General features: G+C 38.7%; 1 protein-coding gene across 2 annotated transcripts in view; it reads left to right on the top strand.

Moving 5' to 3' along the window:
• Positions 1-14,964, top strand: part of NR1H4 (nuclear receptor subfamily 1 group H member 4) — a 77,147-nt gene that overhangs the window by 11,444 nt on the left and 50,739 nt on the right. For both annotated transcript variants that reach the window (XM_070454092.1, XM_070454091.1), the window contains exons 2-3: positions 8,220-8,267; positions 9,144-9,282. In XM_070454092.1, coding sequence (XP_070310193.1) covers positions 9,204-9,282 — 79 coding nt within the window. In that variant the 5' untranslated portion in view covers positions 8,220-8,267; positions 9,144-9,203. The remainder of the gene's footprint in view (positions 1-8,219; positions 8,268-9,143; positions 9,283-14,964) is intronic.

Raw genomic sequence — 14,964 nt, 5'->3', positions numbered from 1 at the left:
GCACTGGTTCTCCATTCTAGTCTTCTTTTTCTTTTTTTCAATCGCTGGGTCAGGAAGATCCCCTGGTGGAGGAAATGGCAACCCACTACAGCATTCTTGCCTGAAGAATCCCATGGACAGGGGAGCCTGGTGGGCTACAGGCCACAGGGTTACAAGGAATCAGACAGGACTGAGTGAGCACACACGCATTGGTTGATTTACAGTGTCGTGTTAGTTTCTTCTGTAGAGCAAGGTGACTCAGTTATACACAGGTACATATACACATGTTCAATATATTCTTTTTCATATTCTTTTCCATTATGGTTTGTCACAGGATATTGAATACAGTTCCCTGTGTTATACAATGAAGTTAAAGTCACTCAGTCGTGTCCAGCTCTTTGCAACCCCATGAACTATACAGTCCATGGAGTTCTCCAGGCCAGAATACTGGAGTGGGTAGCCTTTCCCTTCTCTTGGGGATCTTCCCAACCCAGGGATTGAAGCCAGGTCTCCTGCATTGCAGGCGGATTCTTTACCAGCTGAGCCACAAGCAAAGCCTGTGTTATACAGTACGACCTGTTGTTTTTCCCTCCTGTATATAATAGTTTCTCTCTGCTAATTCCAAACTCCCATTCATTCCCTCCTCATTCTAATCTTCTCATGTTTCATCCCTCTTGACATCTGTCTTGGGCCACAGATATTATTTCTGTGTATGCATAACTCTGCTAGCTGTGAGAGGGGATACAAAAGGAGCATAGCTATGGTTCCTGCCTGCTGGGAGTTTACAATATAGTGGAGAAGATGACAGATGAACTTAAATCATTAGTGACCACATGAGGAGCAGGGAAGATAAATGATAGGGAATGCATTCCTGGAGAAGTTGGGACATACATGAAAGAAAATGTACAAAATTGAGAGTTATAAAAGCATGTTTGAATAAATGAAGCCACAACTTGCCCCTAAAAGACTAAACTGAATATTATAAAGATATAAATCTTCCTACCTAAATACATAGGTTTGGTACCATATCAAACTCCCAAAGAAACTTTTCTTAAAGAATGTGATACAAGATGTGATAATTTACCATAGAGAATAAGAAAGTAAGAATATCTTAGAAAAGGTTGAAAACAAATGAACAATAATAGGAAAGGATGATCTTGATGCAGATGTAACTATATGATCAATGGGAAACTAAATTCAGTCTCAATAAAAGAAAAATTATAAATCAATGGAAAAGGAAAAAAGTATTCAGCAAGCAATTCTCAGAAAAATCACCCTGTACCAAAAACTAAAACTAAAAAGCTTTTAAAAATCTAATATATTTTACTACATACAGCGCAAATCTTTTCAAGTAAAGATAATTAAAAGACAAATGAAAATGTTTGTAATAAATATACCAAAATGCTAGTACACTCAATATACAAAGAACTCCTCTAAGTGAATAAAAAAAGCAAACTTCCATAGAAAGGTGCAAAGGACGTAAAAAATGTCTATTACATAGAGACAATAATGATGTAAAATACATTTCTTTTCAACTTCTTCATATTCAAGGAAATATAATTTAATAGAGTGAGAAAGAATTTGTCATTGGCACATTAGAAAAGAATGTTTGAAGTGGGAGCAAGTAATGCCAATGAAGGTGTGATGAGTCAGGCACCCAGATCCACTGCTGGGACGAGTGTAAATTGGAGCAAAATTATAGAATGCCGCTTGGCATTTTGCAAATACTTTTCTCTATTGTCTGAATTTTCAGCAATGACCTCTTTATTTTAAAAATGCTTTCATTTGAAAAATAAATTGTAACAGCTTTTCAGGAAAATAGTGCATGAAGGTAGAGAAGGTATTTTTCTTTATCTGCTGTGATTCCTAACTTAATGCTTTGTTGATACATACATGAATTCACCTGAATAAAAAGGATGGCTCTGTTAGCAGGGATTTTATCACTAACTTCAGAGATGCTTAGGCGCTCTCTGCAGGTGTTCAAAGTTCACTATTAGTCAGAACCTTTACCTGTATTTCTGAGAAGGTGATCCCCTGGTGTGTGTGCTCTGCCAGTGCTGGCGCTGGCTGTCACCCAACAGTGGCGTCCTCCTTCCTCATCTGCGCGCTCTTTCCTCCACACCAGATGGTTGCCTACATTTGTGCTCTGGAACACAGAGGGTGAGCCACCCTATTTGTAGAGAAAGTCTACTAAGCACCAATATGAATAGCTAGTAATAAACTTACTCCAGAAAAAAATTTGTCTAAACATTTAAAACACTGAATTCATTAGAAATTTTTTTAATCCTAATTTGTATACAAAACTTAGTTATAGAAAATATGATAGAATATTCAGTAATAGACATTCAACCATACATTAGGATAAAATTCTGCAGTGTAGTGGAATGCAATGGGAACTCAAAAAAGGACAGGGATGATTAAATTTTTTTCCCAATATTTAAAGAACATTTCCTTGTATTTCTTAGAATGATGAATAAGATTATTAAGTTGCTGTGGTATTTAGATTTAATTGAAGAGATTTGAGTGATGTAATAACATGTAAAAATGTCAATTTTTGCAATATATCAGCAATTACAGTTTTTGAACTAGTTTATTTTTTAGTAAAAAACTTTAGATGCTAACCCAAAAATGTGTTGAGGGAGCATATCATTTTTTAAAAACTTCATTTTGGGGGTAAACAAGCAAAATTCAAAGGTCACTAAGGTAGAGAATATTCATTTTCTTATTCTCAACCTATAAAATGACTCCTTGTATGGAAGGGAGAAATCAAGGAGGAAAAAAGACTCCAGAGCTACGATCTTTCTTAGATCTTCCCAGGGAGTTATTCTATTGTGAAGCAACTCCCCCAAAGAAAGGGAAGGATATTAGAGAAAGGAAGACGCAGATGTAATCCTCATTAAAGAAACAACATATGTAGAAACATTTGCCAAATGCATCAGACGTAGTTTTTGTTGTTCAGTTTCTAAGTTGTGTCCAGCCAGCTCTTTGTGACCCCAGGGACTGCAGCACACCAGGCTTCCCTGTCCTTCACTATCTCCCAGAGTTTACTCAAACTCATGTCCATTTAGTTGATGATTCCATCAAACCATCTTATCCTCTGTCACCCCCTTCTCCTCCTACCCTCAATCTTTCCCAGCATCAGGGTCTTTTCAAATGAGTCAGCTCTTTGCATAAGTGGCTGAAGTATTGGAGCTTCAACTGCAGGATCAGTCCTTCCAATAAATATTCAGGGTTAATTTTCTTTAAGATTGGCTGGTCTGATCTTTCTGTGCAAGGGACTCTCAAGAGTCTTCTCCAGCACCACAGTTTGAAAGTATCATTTCTTTGGCACTCAGTCTTCTTTATGGTCCAACTCTCACATCCATACATGACTACTGGAAAAACCATAGCTTTGACAATATGGACCTTTGTCGTACATGGAAGGTGCTCATTAAATCACAGGATAATTAAGACTAAACCTGCCAAACCCAGGAAGGATCTGTCAAGAGGCGAAGAAAAGTCTACTATCATGATATGTATAAAATTAAGTGGGGTCACATCCCCAAGGTACTCATTATAGTTATTCATAGTTTACTATGATATTACTTTGATTTTTAAATTTTTCTTCTATTCTTTATATAAGGCAGGAGGAAACAATCTTTTCTTACAAAGGGGCTAGATAGTGAATTTTGGTTTTGTGGGTCATACAGTGTGTGTTGCAACTATTCAACTCTGCCACTGCAGGGAGAAAGAAACCATAGATGGTCCAGAAACAAAGTAATGTGTCTGTGAGCCAATAAAACTTTGTTGATGAACATTTAAATGTGAATTTTATATAATTTTTGTGTCATGAAATTTCTTTCTTCTGATATTTTCCCAACTATATGAAAATGTAAAAACCATTCTTAGTTCACAGGCTTTACAAAAACAGGTGGTAGGCCAGCTCTGGCCTACAGGCAGTAGTTTGCCATACTCCGGTTTAAGGTATGGGGCCCTTTATGCTAAGAGTGGGTACAGTATGAGAAGGATACCCAAGAAACCAGCTCTAATGGTAAGGGAAAGGGTGACAGAACTCAAGGAAGACTTATATTTTCAGTGTAGTGTTTGAATCGCTTGCCATGTGCTTATGTTACCATTTCAAAAATTAAAGAGTTTCCTTTGTACTAACCCCCTTCAGAAATCATAACCAACAGACCTGATTTGAGCAGACTTAGCCAACTGTCTGGATTCTGGGAGATTTTTGTTGTTAGCTAATCAGGGGTTTCCCAGGTGGCTCAGCCTACCAAGGATGAGATGCAAGTAAAAATGAGTCTGGAAATATTGAACTGTAAGATAGAACTTCCAAAAGAATGAAACAGGGAGGAGAGAGCTCATCTCACTTCCATCCCCACCTTCAAACAACTGCAACATATCATAGTCACAGAAGCTTTGACTCCAAGGGGACTCTGGGCCTTTCTGGGGCATCTGTGAAACAGTGGTACCATCTAGGTATCACTAGATAGGATCTAGTGATCCTATAGGATCACTATAATCAACCTACCAAGGATGAGATGCAAGTTCAATCCCTGGATTGGGAAGATCCCCTGGAGAAGGGAAAGGCTACGCATTCCAGTATTCTTGCCTGAGAAATCCCATGGACAGAGGAGCCTGGCGGGCTATAGTCCACGGGGTCACAAAGAGTCAGACACAACTGAGCACGCACACACGCAGCTAGCATATGAGTATGAATGTGGTCCCATCAGTAGTGACAACTGAACTTTTACTGGTTTACTCCTCAGGACTTCTAGTTCCTTATTAAAGCCCTCCTCTCCCTGCAGATGTTTTAGGAATGCCCTGCGATCTCTTTATGTCTGTTCATCATCAAGTCTACTCTGGCCGCTGCTTCTGTTACTTTTTGTGTTTATAGGGGAAAGCAGCACCCAACCAATGGTCACAATTCCTCTGCTGGGTACGTTTCCATGGGTTATGGTGATACCTAGATGGTACCACTGTTTCACAGATGCCCCAGAAAGGCCCAGAGTCCCCTTGGAGTCAAAGCTTCTATGACTATGATATGTTGCAGTTGTTGGAAGGTGGGGATGGAAGTGAGATGAGCTCTCTCCTCCCTGTTTCATTCTTTTGGAAGTTCCGTCTTACAGTTCAATATTTCCAGACTCATTTTTATTTATACCCCTTTCCCTTCTTACCTCAGAGTGTCAAGAATACCTCTTGGATCTAATACAGGTTGGTCAAACACTGTGCCACATTGAGGATTACACATTCCTCTAAGGACTGAGGCTTTACTTTGAGGTGAAGATCATGTTTCCCAGTTCCCTCTGACTTTAGGATGAGTTTTCTCCTAACAAGCCCCTTGGCTTATTGGACAGTAGACTTTGGTAGGACCAGGCCAGTGGTTCACCAGATGGCCTCAGGTATGTCTGTGGTCCCACAGTGGACACAGCTTGTATCATTCCTCAGGAGCTGCTCTCTCCTGTTTCTTCAACCTCTCTGGTGTATTCTAGATGTGACCTGGAATTGCTTGTCTTTATTTTAATTTTGTTTTTATTTTTCTTAATTTTTAAAAATTGATTAATTAATTAATTTATTTTACTTTACAATATTGTATTGGTTTTGCCATACATTGACTTGAATCCGCCATGGGTGTACATGTGTTCCCCATCCTGAACCCCCCCCTCCCACCTCCCTCCCCATCCCATCCCACTGGTCATCCCAGTGCACCAGCCCTGAGCACCCTGTCCCATGCATTGAACCTGGACTGGTGATTCGTTTCACATATGATAATATACATGTTTCAATGCCATTCTCCCATATCATCCTGCCCTCGCCCTCTCCCACAAAGTCCAAAAGACTGTTCTATACATCTGTGTATCTTTTGCTGTCTTGCATACAGGGTTATCGTTACCATCTTTCTAAATTCCATATATATGCGTTAGTATACTGTATTGGTGTTTTTCTTTCTGGCTTACTTCACTCTGTATAATAGGCTCAAGTTTCATCCACCTCATTAGAACTGATTCAAATGTATTCTTTTTAATGGCTGAGTAATACTCCACTGTGTATATGTACCACAGCTTTCTTAGCCATTCATCTGCTGATGGACATCTAGGTTGCTTCCATGTCCTGGCTATTATAAACAGTGCTGCAATGAACATTGGGATACATGTGTCTGTTTCAATTCTGGTTTTCTCAGAGTATATGCCCAGCAGTGGGATTGCTGGGTCATATGGCAGTTCTATTCCCAGTTTTTAAAGGAATCTCCACACTGTTCTCCATAGTGGCTGTACTAGTTTGCATTCCCACCAACAGTGTAAGAGGGTTCCCTTTTCTCCACACCCTCTCCAGCATTTATTGCTTGTAGACTTTTGGATAGCAGCCATTCTGACTGGCATGAAATGGTACCTCACTGTGGTTTTGATTTGCATTTCTCTGATAATGAGTGATGTTGAGCATCTTTTCATGTGTTTGTTAGCCATCTGTATGTCTTCTTTGGAGAAATGTCTGTTTAGTTCTTTGGCCCACTTTTTGATTGGGTCATTTATTTTTCTGGAATTGAGCTGCAGGAGTTGCTTGTATATTTTTGAGATTAATCCTTTGTCTGTTGCTTCAGTTGCTATTATTTTCTTCCATTCTGAAGGCTGTCTTTTCACCTTGCTTATAGTTTCCTTTGTTGTGCAGAAGGAATTTTAATTTTAACTTTAAATTAGGTCCCATTAATTAATAAATTAATTTTAAATTTGGGTTTAAATTAGGTTTAATTTTAATTAGTTCCCATTTGTTTATTTTTGCTTTTATTTCCAATATTCTGGGAGGTGGATCATAGAGGATCCTGCTGTGGTTTATGTCGGAGAGTGTTTTGCCTATGTTTCCTCTCAGAATTTAATAGTTTCTGGTCTTACATTTAGATCTTTAATCCATTTTGAGTTTATTTTTGTGTATGGTGTTAGAAAGTGTCCTAGTTTCATTCTTTTACAAGTGGTTGACCAGTTTTCCCAGCACCACTTGTTAAAGAGATTGTCTTTTCTCCATTGTATATTCTTGCCTCCTTTGTCAAAGATAAGGTGTCCATAGGTGAGTGGATTTATCTCTGGGCTTTCTATTTTGTTCCATTGATCTATATTTCTGTCTTTGTGCCAGTACCATACTGTCTTGATGACTGTGGCTTTGTAGTAGAGCCTGAAGTCAGGCAGATTGATCCCTCCAGTTCCATTCTTCTTTCTCAAGATTGCTTTGGCTATTCTAGGTTTTTTGTATTTCCATACAAATTGTGAAATTATTTGTTCTAGTTCTCTGAAAAATACTGTTGGTAGCGTGATAGGGGTTACATTGAATCTATAGATTGCTTTGGATAGTATACTCATTTTCCCTACATTGATTCTTCCGATCCATGAACACAGTATATTTCTCCATCTATTTGTGTCCTCTTTGATTTCTTTCACCAGTGTTTTATAGTTTTCTATAAGTAGGTCTTTTGTTTCTTTAGGTAGATGTATTCCTAAGTATTTTATTCTTTTTGTTGCAATGGTGAGTGGAATTGTTTCCTTACTTTCTCTTTCTGTTTTCTCATTATTGCTTGTCTTTAAAAATTGCCCTCAAAACCACACATTTTCCTCCAGCTACTTCCCTATCTTCACTCCTTTTCACACCCCTTTCCCTCCTGACTTCAGGGTGGTGAGAAGACCTCTTGAATCTAATACAGGTTGGTCCCCACTATAACATCCTCATCTATGCCTTCATCAGCAGCTTTCAAGACAACATGTAATCATCTGTGTATTCCTGTGATTGTTTTTTAATGTCTCTATTCCTCATTAAGCTTGATATCAAAGATCTTGGATGATATTTTTACTGTTATTTTATTTTCAAAGATCCAGCACAGAGCTTAGTTCAGAATAGCTCCTCAATAAATATTTGTTGAAAACATGAACAAATGACTGCATACAACAAATGTAGTCTGGTGGACTACCTTACCAGCAGCCAAATATCTGTTTGAACTGTCACTTCTGCTTGATCTGGAACATCTTGCTGAGTGAGGAGGAAACAGAGAGCTGTGAATAGTAAGGAAGTTCTAGTGAAATAAATATTTGCCCAACAAACCCCCTGTATTCTCTTTCTGAGTTGTAAATATAAGTAGTTATCTATAAATGAAATGATTTCTTGGTAAAGACAGGATTAAAAGTTTAAAAACCATCCTTAGGAGATGGCCTTGGAAAAAGTGTCTGAGAACATACCTTTTCATTATTCAACTTTTTTCATTACTTTTTCAGGGGGTAGAAGACATACTGGAAGGAAGGAAGGAAGAACTAGAAATATAGGTAAAAGTGAACACCGCATCTCTTGGGTTTTTGGATATACTCTGGATGTCTTCTCAGGATGAAACTTCCGACATTTGGGTGATATTTACCACTATTTTTCTTCTTGCCATAGCTTCTTTTACCCTAGATTAAATACATGAAAAGCTAGACCATGAGAATGAAAATGTAAGCCCCTTAAATTTTCTCTAAAAGGCAAAAATAAAGATCTTGGGTGAACATCTTCTGAATTTTTTATCTGCTAATATGATGCCTACTCAACTTAAGAAAATTCCAAGGAATTTCCTGGTGATAAGAATTTCCTGGTGATCAGTTTCCAGTTGATAAGACTATATACTTTCACTGTTGAGGGTGTGGGTTCAATCCCTGGTTGGTGAACTAAGATCCTATAAGCTGCACGGCACAGCCAAAAAAGAAAATGAAAAATTCTGGTAGGAAGTGATCTGAAATAATTTTTGTGTCTTGCAAAGACCTGTTCATTGTTAGTGTAAATTTTAAGATAAATTATTGATTCACCCCATTTTTAATCAAGGCTTTTATATTTGTTTCTGTTTTTTCTATACATAAAATAGACATATCCAAAATATCATCATATCTTGCCCAAATCTACCAAGTGCTGAAACAAATGAAAACATATGGTGTTTTCCCAGATAAATTAGAGAGTATCTATTCTGAAAGCATATATCTTAGACATTTGTAAGTCCAAATGAGTGTAAAAATGGTAATTATCAAGGAAAGACATGTAAAGAAAAGCTACGATAAAATGTCTACAAATGGAGTATTTTGTGCTTGTTAAAATTAGCTTGCTCTGTCTCTCCCTCTCTTTCTTAATCATCTCCCCACCCTCCCCAACACTCTATGTATTTATTTACCTTTCAGGGGATTTTTTTTGAAGACCACCATAACAAAGGTAATATATTCTCAAGTAGAAAAGTTTGGATGGGATCAAAAATGAATCTCATCGAACACTCCCACTTACCTGCCGCAGATGAATTTTCTCTTTCTGACAATTTATTTGGTAAGTTGTCAAGTTCATTCAAATATTAGTAAAAAACAAACAAACAAACAAACAAACAAACTGCAATTTGGACATACAAAAGGAAAAAACTGATAAGTCCAGAGAGAGTCCAGAGAATTTTTTTGTTCCGAGTACTCCATAGACATTAGCTACTCTGCAAGGTTAGAGATAGATCAGACCTTGGATTCACTGAACGTAATAGTCTTTTTTATAGATGAGAACTGCAAGAGTCAGAGAGTTTTGTGACTTGTCCAAGGCCATGAGGCTAGATAATTAACAGAGCTGGGAGTAGAAATACATTCCTGTCTAGGGCTAATTCTAATATTATTATAGGATGTACTCTTATGGTTTAATATTATACCTATTAAAGGCTGAGGTTACTTAGATTATAGCTCTGTGCTACGTTTCCTTTCCACCCTTCTTCCGGTACTGGGGGAGATATGGCACGCTGTCAGGATTAGTCATTTAAACTGGATTGAGCACAAATTGTACCAAGTTGTTTTCAGTAGATCTGTAACTAGATGATACCATAAAATGATCTATTGCTCCACGTTATGCATTTATTTAAAAAAACGCCTCATTATAAAGAGTTTGAATTGAGAACATCAGCAAAATGTTGGCAGGGGCAGTATTTTGGGTGGGGTAGAGCAGCTTTCTGCCACTCTTAAAATAGGTTCCCTTCTGCTTTGTAACTCTGCTGGGAGGCTTGGATACTCCCAGTTTTTTATGCTATATTGAAATATGAACCATGATCGATGATGATAGTGAGAATGCAAACACTTGAAGTCACACAAAATTCAATGTGTTAAGGCACCATCCCCTATTTGGTTGCAGAAGTCCCTAGGAGATATTAATCAATAGCTTATACTATTACCTGCTAGTCATTAGCGTTAGTGTGAAGTGGTTTATCAGGTCATTTCCAAGAAGGGGTCATTATTATCCCTTTACATGACTACCTGCCCCCATTCAGTTTAAGAGCATCTAAGGGAGTGACTATATTTTATTAATCCTAGTATCTACTTAATAAGTAAGACTCAGACATTAAATAATAGCAGGGAAGGAGAAAAGAGGTTTAAGGGGAAAAGATGTTTATTAGTAACTCACAGAGAACTAAAGGCAGCAGTAATTATTTATGAAATGCCAGTTCTCAGACATACTTGCCACATCTTATTCCTTCCAGTTGGCTTTTCTTCATCCTGTGGATACAGTCAAGGGCAGTGGGACAGAGACCTCCATGTCTGGACACTTGACCATTTACTTCCAGCCTACCCTTCTATGGGTCCTTAAAAATATAATGCATAGATATCTTTATAGTATTTTATCTACTCATCAGAACTCATAGGATGATTAGGACTATAGGTGCAGATCATAGACTAAGGAAAGTTGCACTTGAGATGATTTTTTTCACATATAGACTCCATTTCCTGCTCTGAAATTTTATGACTGCATGTTAAGATCTCCAAATCTAAATTCTGATGTCATCGTTGTTAAACAAATCCATCCAGCTTTAATTTGTATATACATCAAGAGGAAACTGTTAAGATTTTTCTTACAAACTAGTCCACTTTAAGCAAGCTCATCAGATTGAAAGCTGACCTGAGTGGTGGTGAGGTGAAAAAGAGGTAAGTAGATAGAGAAAAATTTGTGAAGGAGCTGTCAAGTTAGAAACATCTGAAAATGATTTCTACAGAAGTGTGTGGTTCATGGTTTCTTTCAGTGGTGCTCTTTCCTCGTCTCTCCTTTGCAGGACTACATCCTTATCCACTTTCCTAACACTTTCTGTAATGTTTCTTAGAATACATAGCACAAAATGCATAAGCTGCAATGCATGGCTCTTACTCTTCAATCTTCTCTATTAAGTTCTAGAGCCGGGTCTAAGGTTTTTTTTTCTCCCACATACCTTTCCCTCAGGGCCTCCGTCTCACTCTGTTCAACATACCTAAGCAAAGTGTGCTGAAGGGGAGGATGAAGAGCTTTCTGTTATTCTTCCTGCCCATCTTCTTTCGTGTCTTGATGACACTGATGCATTCTCTGGACCTCCCACTCTGAGCCTAGGGCATACAGAGCACCAGGGAAAAGACTGTGGCTCATGGATGAGTAGCCCACAATACCTAAGTCACCACTTGTAGATCTTGATATGTGCCCAAAATTCAGAAGTTTAACTCACAGGCTCAACTAACTAGAGAGCTGGACTCTTCCTATGGTCTAACTGTGTACTGAAAACCAACCATCGTGTTGTTATAACAAGAGCAACTGAAGTTTATGGTATTGCATATGGATAGCTATAATTTCTTCCATCTAGACATTGAACACTGACCATATGCTGGATGTTGGAATAAAGCAGGAAATAAGACAAGCAAGATCCTAGTGGAGAGTAAACTCTCAAGAAACCAGCAAAGGAATAAATAAATGAAATAATATCAGGTAGTGGTGAGTGCCATGGAAACAACAAAAGAGGGTGATGTCATAGCAACTGGAAGGAGGAGGCTGCTCTAACTTGTGTGGTCAGGGGAGGCCTCTGAGGAGTTGACAACTGAGCTAAAAAAGACAGTCTTAATCTGAAGAAGTATTCTGGGTAAAGGAAATGTAAATGCAAAGGTCCAAAGTCTAGAATGACTTGGAAGGGCTTTGTCTTCTCATTTTTATTGGGGAAAGTTGAAAGTCTAGAGAACTGGCTCTGGACCCCATATTTCCATTAACCAACATTGGTAAAAGGAGATTAGTAGGCTGGGAATTCTAGGACCCCTAGAATTCAAGTCCACAAATCTCTACAGTCGTCATGTGAGGAAGTGGCAACTTGGACTCAGTGGTATTCACCTGACATATGATGTGACTTTTAGGTGGTCTTGGGCATGGTCCCCCTTCCTGCAGGTCACCCAAAAGGCCATAATTAAATCCCAAGACATTGACATTTGATTTAAGACATTGAGAAAGTAACATAAATGTTACTCAACAAATACTGATGAACACTCACTAATGGACTGTGGATACACTAATGATCTCGTGAATGAGGCCTTTCAGCTGCTTCCAGAAAGGACTGTGGGCCCCTCTAGAAGGCTTTGCTTAAGGAGAAGGGGAAGCCTTTCCATCTGTATTAATGGTTACCCTGAAAAGCAGAGCCTGAAGCAAGGATTGTGTGCAGACTTCATGTGAGAGATGATCCTAGGGAGCAGGAGCCAAGCGTTGGGGTGATAAGACAGGGAAGGAGGAAAAACCAAGACGAGGTGAATTACAGAGATCACTGCTGTGGGCAAGGCGAGCTTGATTGCACTGGGAGAAGCAGAGAGAATTGTCCATCGAGGCACCAGGCACTGGAGAAATTATTAACTGGCCTCTGGCTCCCCTTGGTTGAGGGTCACTCTGGGGGCATTAATGTCCCTGCACTTCTGAGCTGTGCTTTTGCTACTCCCAGTGGAATCAGGCCGTGTGGTCTGCTGTGGCCTTGGAGAAGCTCTGGGCAAAAAGCAGAGATGTGCAGCCTGCTCTTGAAAGGACAGGTGCCGGTATGAAGTGAGTCCGAGCTTCTGCATGACCCCCTGCTACAGCTACAGCTGAAATGAGAGGTGGGCCAAGGGTGTGCACCGTCACCAGAGGGGCTGCCACACAGTGCTAATGGGATCCCTCCACTACCAGATCAGTCGGAATACTCAGAGGAAAGGGAAGATGGGGTGGGGCAATGGTGTACATTTGTTCTATAGTTCTCTTTTCTTAGGTTGGACCTTGTAGAAAAGAAGGAAAGAAACAGAGTTACAGAGATGGGTCTGGAATCACCTTGTAAGATCCTTTAACTCATTCTGTGGCCAGGCCTGCCTCACAAATCCACATGGGGATCCAGCTCATTGGTAACTCAATCCATACACAGGACTCAGGATGGAAGGGCATGGTGACCTAAAAAAGACAAGTTTCCTTTCCTTTGGGAGATTCCAAAAGCCAGGAAACTTGGTCAAAGATTAATTTGAGTGGGTCAGAGAGGCTTCTCTGATGAATGAAGAAGGCAGAGTCTTATGCAATTAGTACATAATAAAAGGTAATAATGACAAAGTCCACAGCTTCCCATGGTCTGACATAATGAATAGGGTAGAATGTGACATGTCAATTAAAATCTGTCTTCTTTTAGCAAATTGTGGTTTAAGAACTAAAGAAAAAAAAATCAGAGAATTTGAAAGACTCAGAAAATAGAAAACCATTCTTATAATAGCACAGAAAAAGCAAGAAAAGGTACAATCTTTTTTATTGGAGTGTAATTGCTTTACAATGTTGTGTTTATTTCTGCAGTACAACAAAGTGAGTCACTATATGCATACATATACCTCCTTCTTCGGCCTCCTCCTAACCCACTCCCCACCCCAGCCCCTCTAGATCATCACAGAGCCCTGAGCTGAGCTCTCTGTGCTATATATACAGCAGATTCCAAAACAGCTATCTGTTTGCACATGGTAGTATATATATGTCAGTTCTGCTCTCGAAATTCATCCTACCCTGTCCTTCCCCAACCTGTGTCCACGTGTCCATTCTGTATATCTGCCTATCTATTCCTGCCCTGCAAATAGGTTACTCAGTACAGTTATCCTAAAATTCCATGTATATGTGCTAATATACAAGATTTGTTTTTCTCTTTCTGACTTACTTCACTCTGTATGGCAAACTCTAGGCTCATCCACATCACTGCAGATCTTATGTTCCCATACCAATTATTTCAAGTATGATCAATTCAGTTTCTTTAGCCCGGTGTTACTGGGAAAAGTTCAATGAATGTGAGTGGAAATAAGTGATGAAATTGAAAGAAATAAAGTCTCAGAGGCAGTTGAGACTCTAAACTTCAGTTTTCTTCCCTGTAAATTGGGGTTAATAATAACACTTCACTGCTTGTTGGAGGACTGAATGACTGTGTGGGAAAGTGTCCTGTAAATCTGAAGGCATCATAAAGCAGTATAGCTCCTCCAGGGTTTGAAATGTACTTGTTATTATTTAAACTGTTGGAATTATAAGCACCACTCTACTTATTAAATGGAGGAAATTCTGTTGATCTTAACATTGTTGAGTGCTAAGAATTTTCAAGGAGCCAACAGAAACCAACAGTATCAAGCTAAATTTCTGGGTGTTCTAAGGAAAAAAAAAAAACATGTTCTATCTCAGGTTGGCATTACAGCATTGTTAACAACAGCTATGGAATCTACATTTTTGTATTACTTTTATTATTGTTTCTAACAGTGCTTCCAAAGCCCCATTATGAATGAGGTCCAGCAAGTCACAGGAGGTCAGATCCTAAATAATCCTATCCACTTACACTTCATTTCCTTTAGCTACTTCTCGTTACGTTATGCTTTTCTCAGCTGTTGATGCTCATATTCTCTATATAGCTTTATTTTTATTGAAATCTGGTTCTTGCCTATGTCTTTTGCTTAAATTAAAAGAAACTTTCAGATGTTGCAGAACCAGCCAGATGGTTTTAAAGTACAATTAAAGGTCTTGAGATGCAATGTTGTATAATATTTCTGACATTTGATTTCAAGTCTTTTTCCATCTCACTGAGTTTAACACAAGTCAATATAGTTCTGACCTGGTGGGTGAATCAAAGCTGAAAGTTTCCAAAAGATGGAAAGATACCATTGTCTCAGACAAAATGGAGCTTTGCTTTAGCCTTATTTAAATATTTTGTTACTACCTTTTATTACCTGTATC

This window comes from Odocoileus virginianus, chromosome 23 (assembly GCF_023699985.2).
Source record: "Odocoileus virginianus isolate 20LAN1187 ecotype Illinois chromosome 23, Ovbor_1.2, whole genome shotgun sequence".
NCBI lineage: Eukaryota > Metazoa > Chordata > Mammalia > Artiodactyla > Cervidae > Odocoileus > Odocoileus virginianus.
This window is presented reverse-complemented; position numbering and strand designations above follow the sequence as displayed.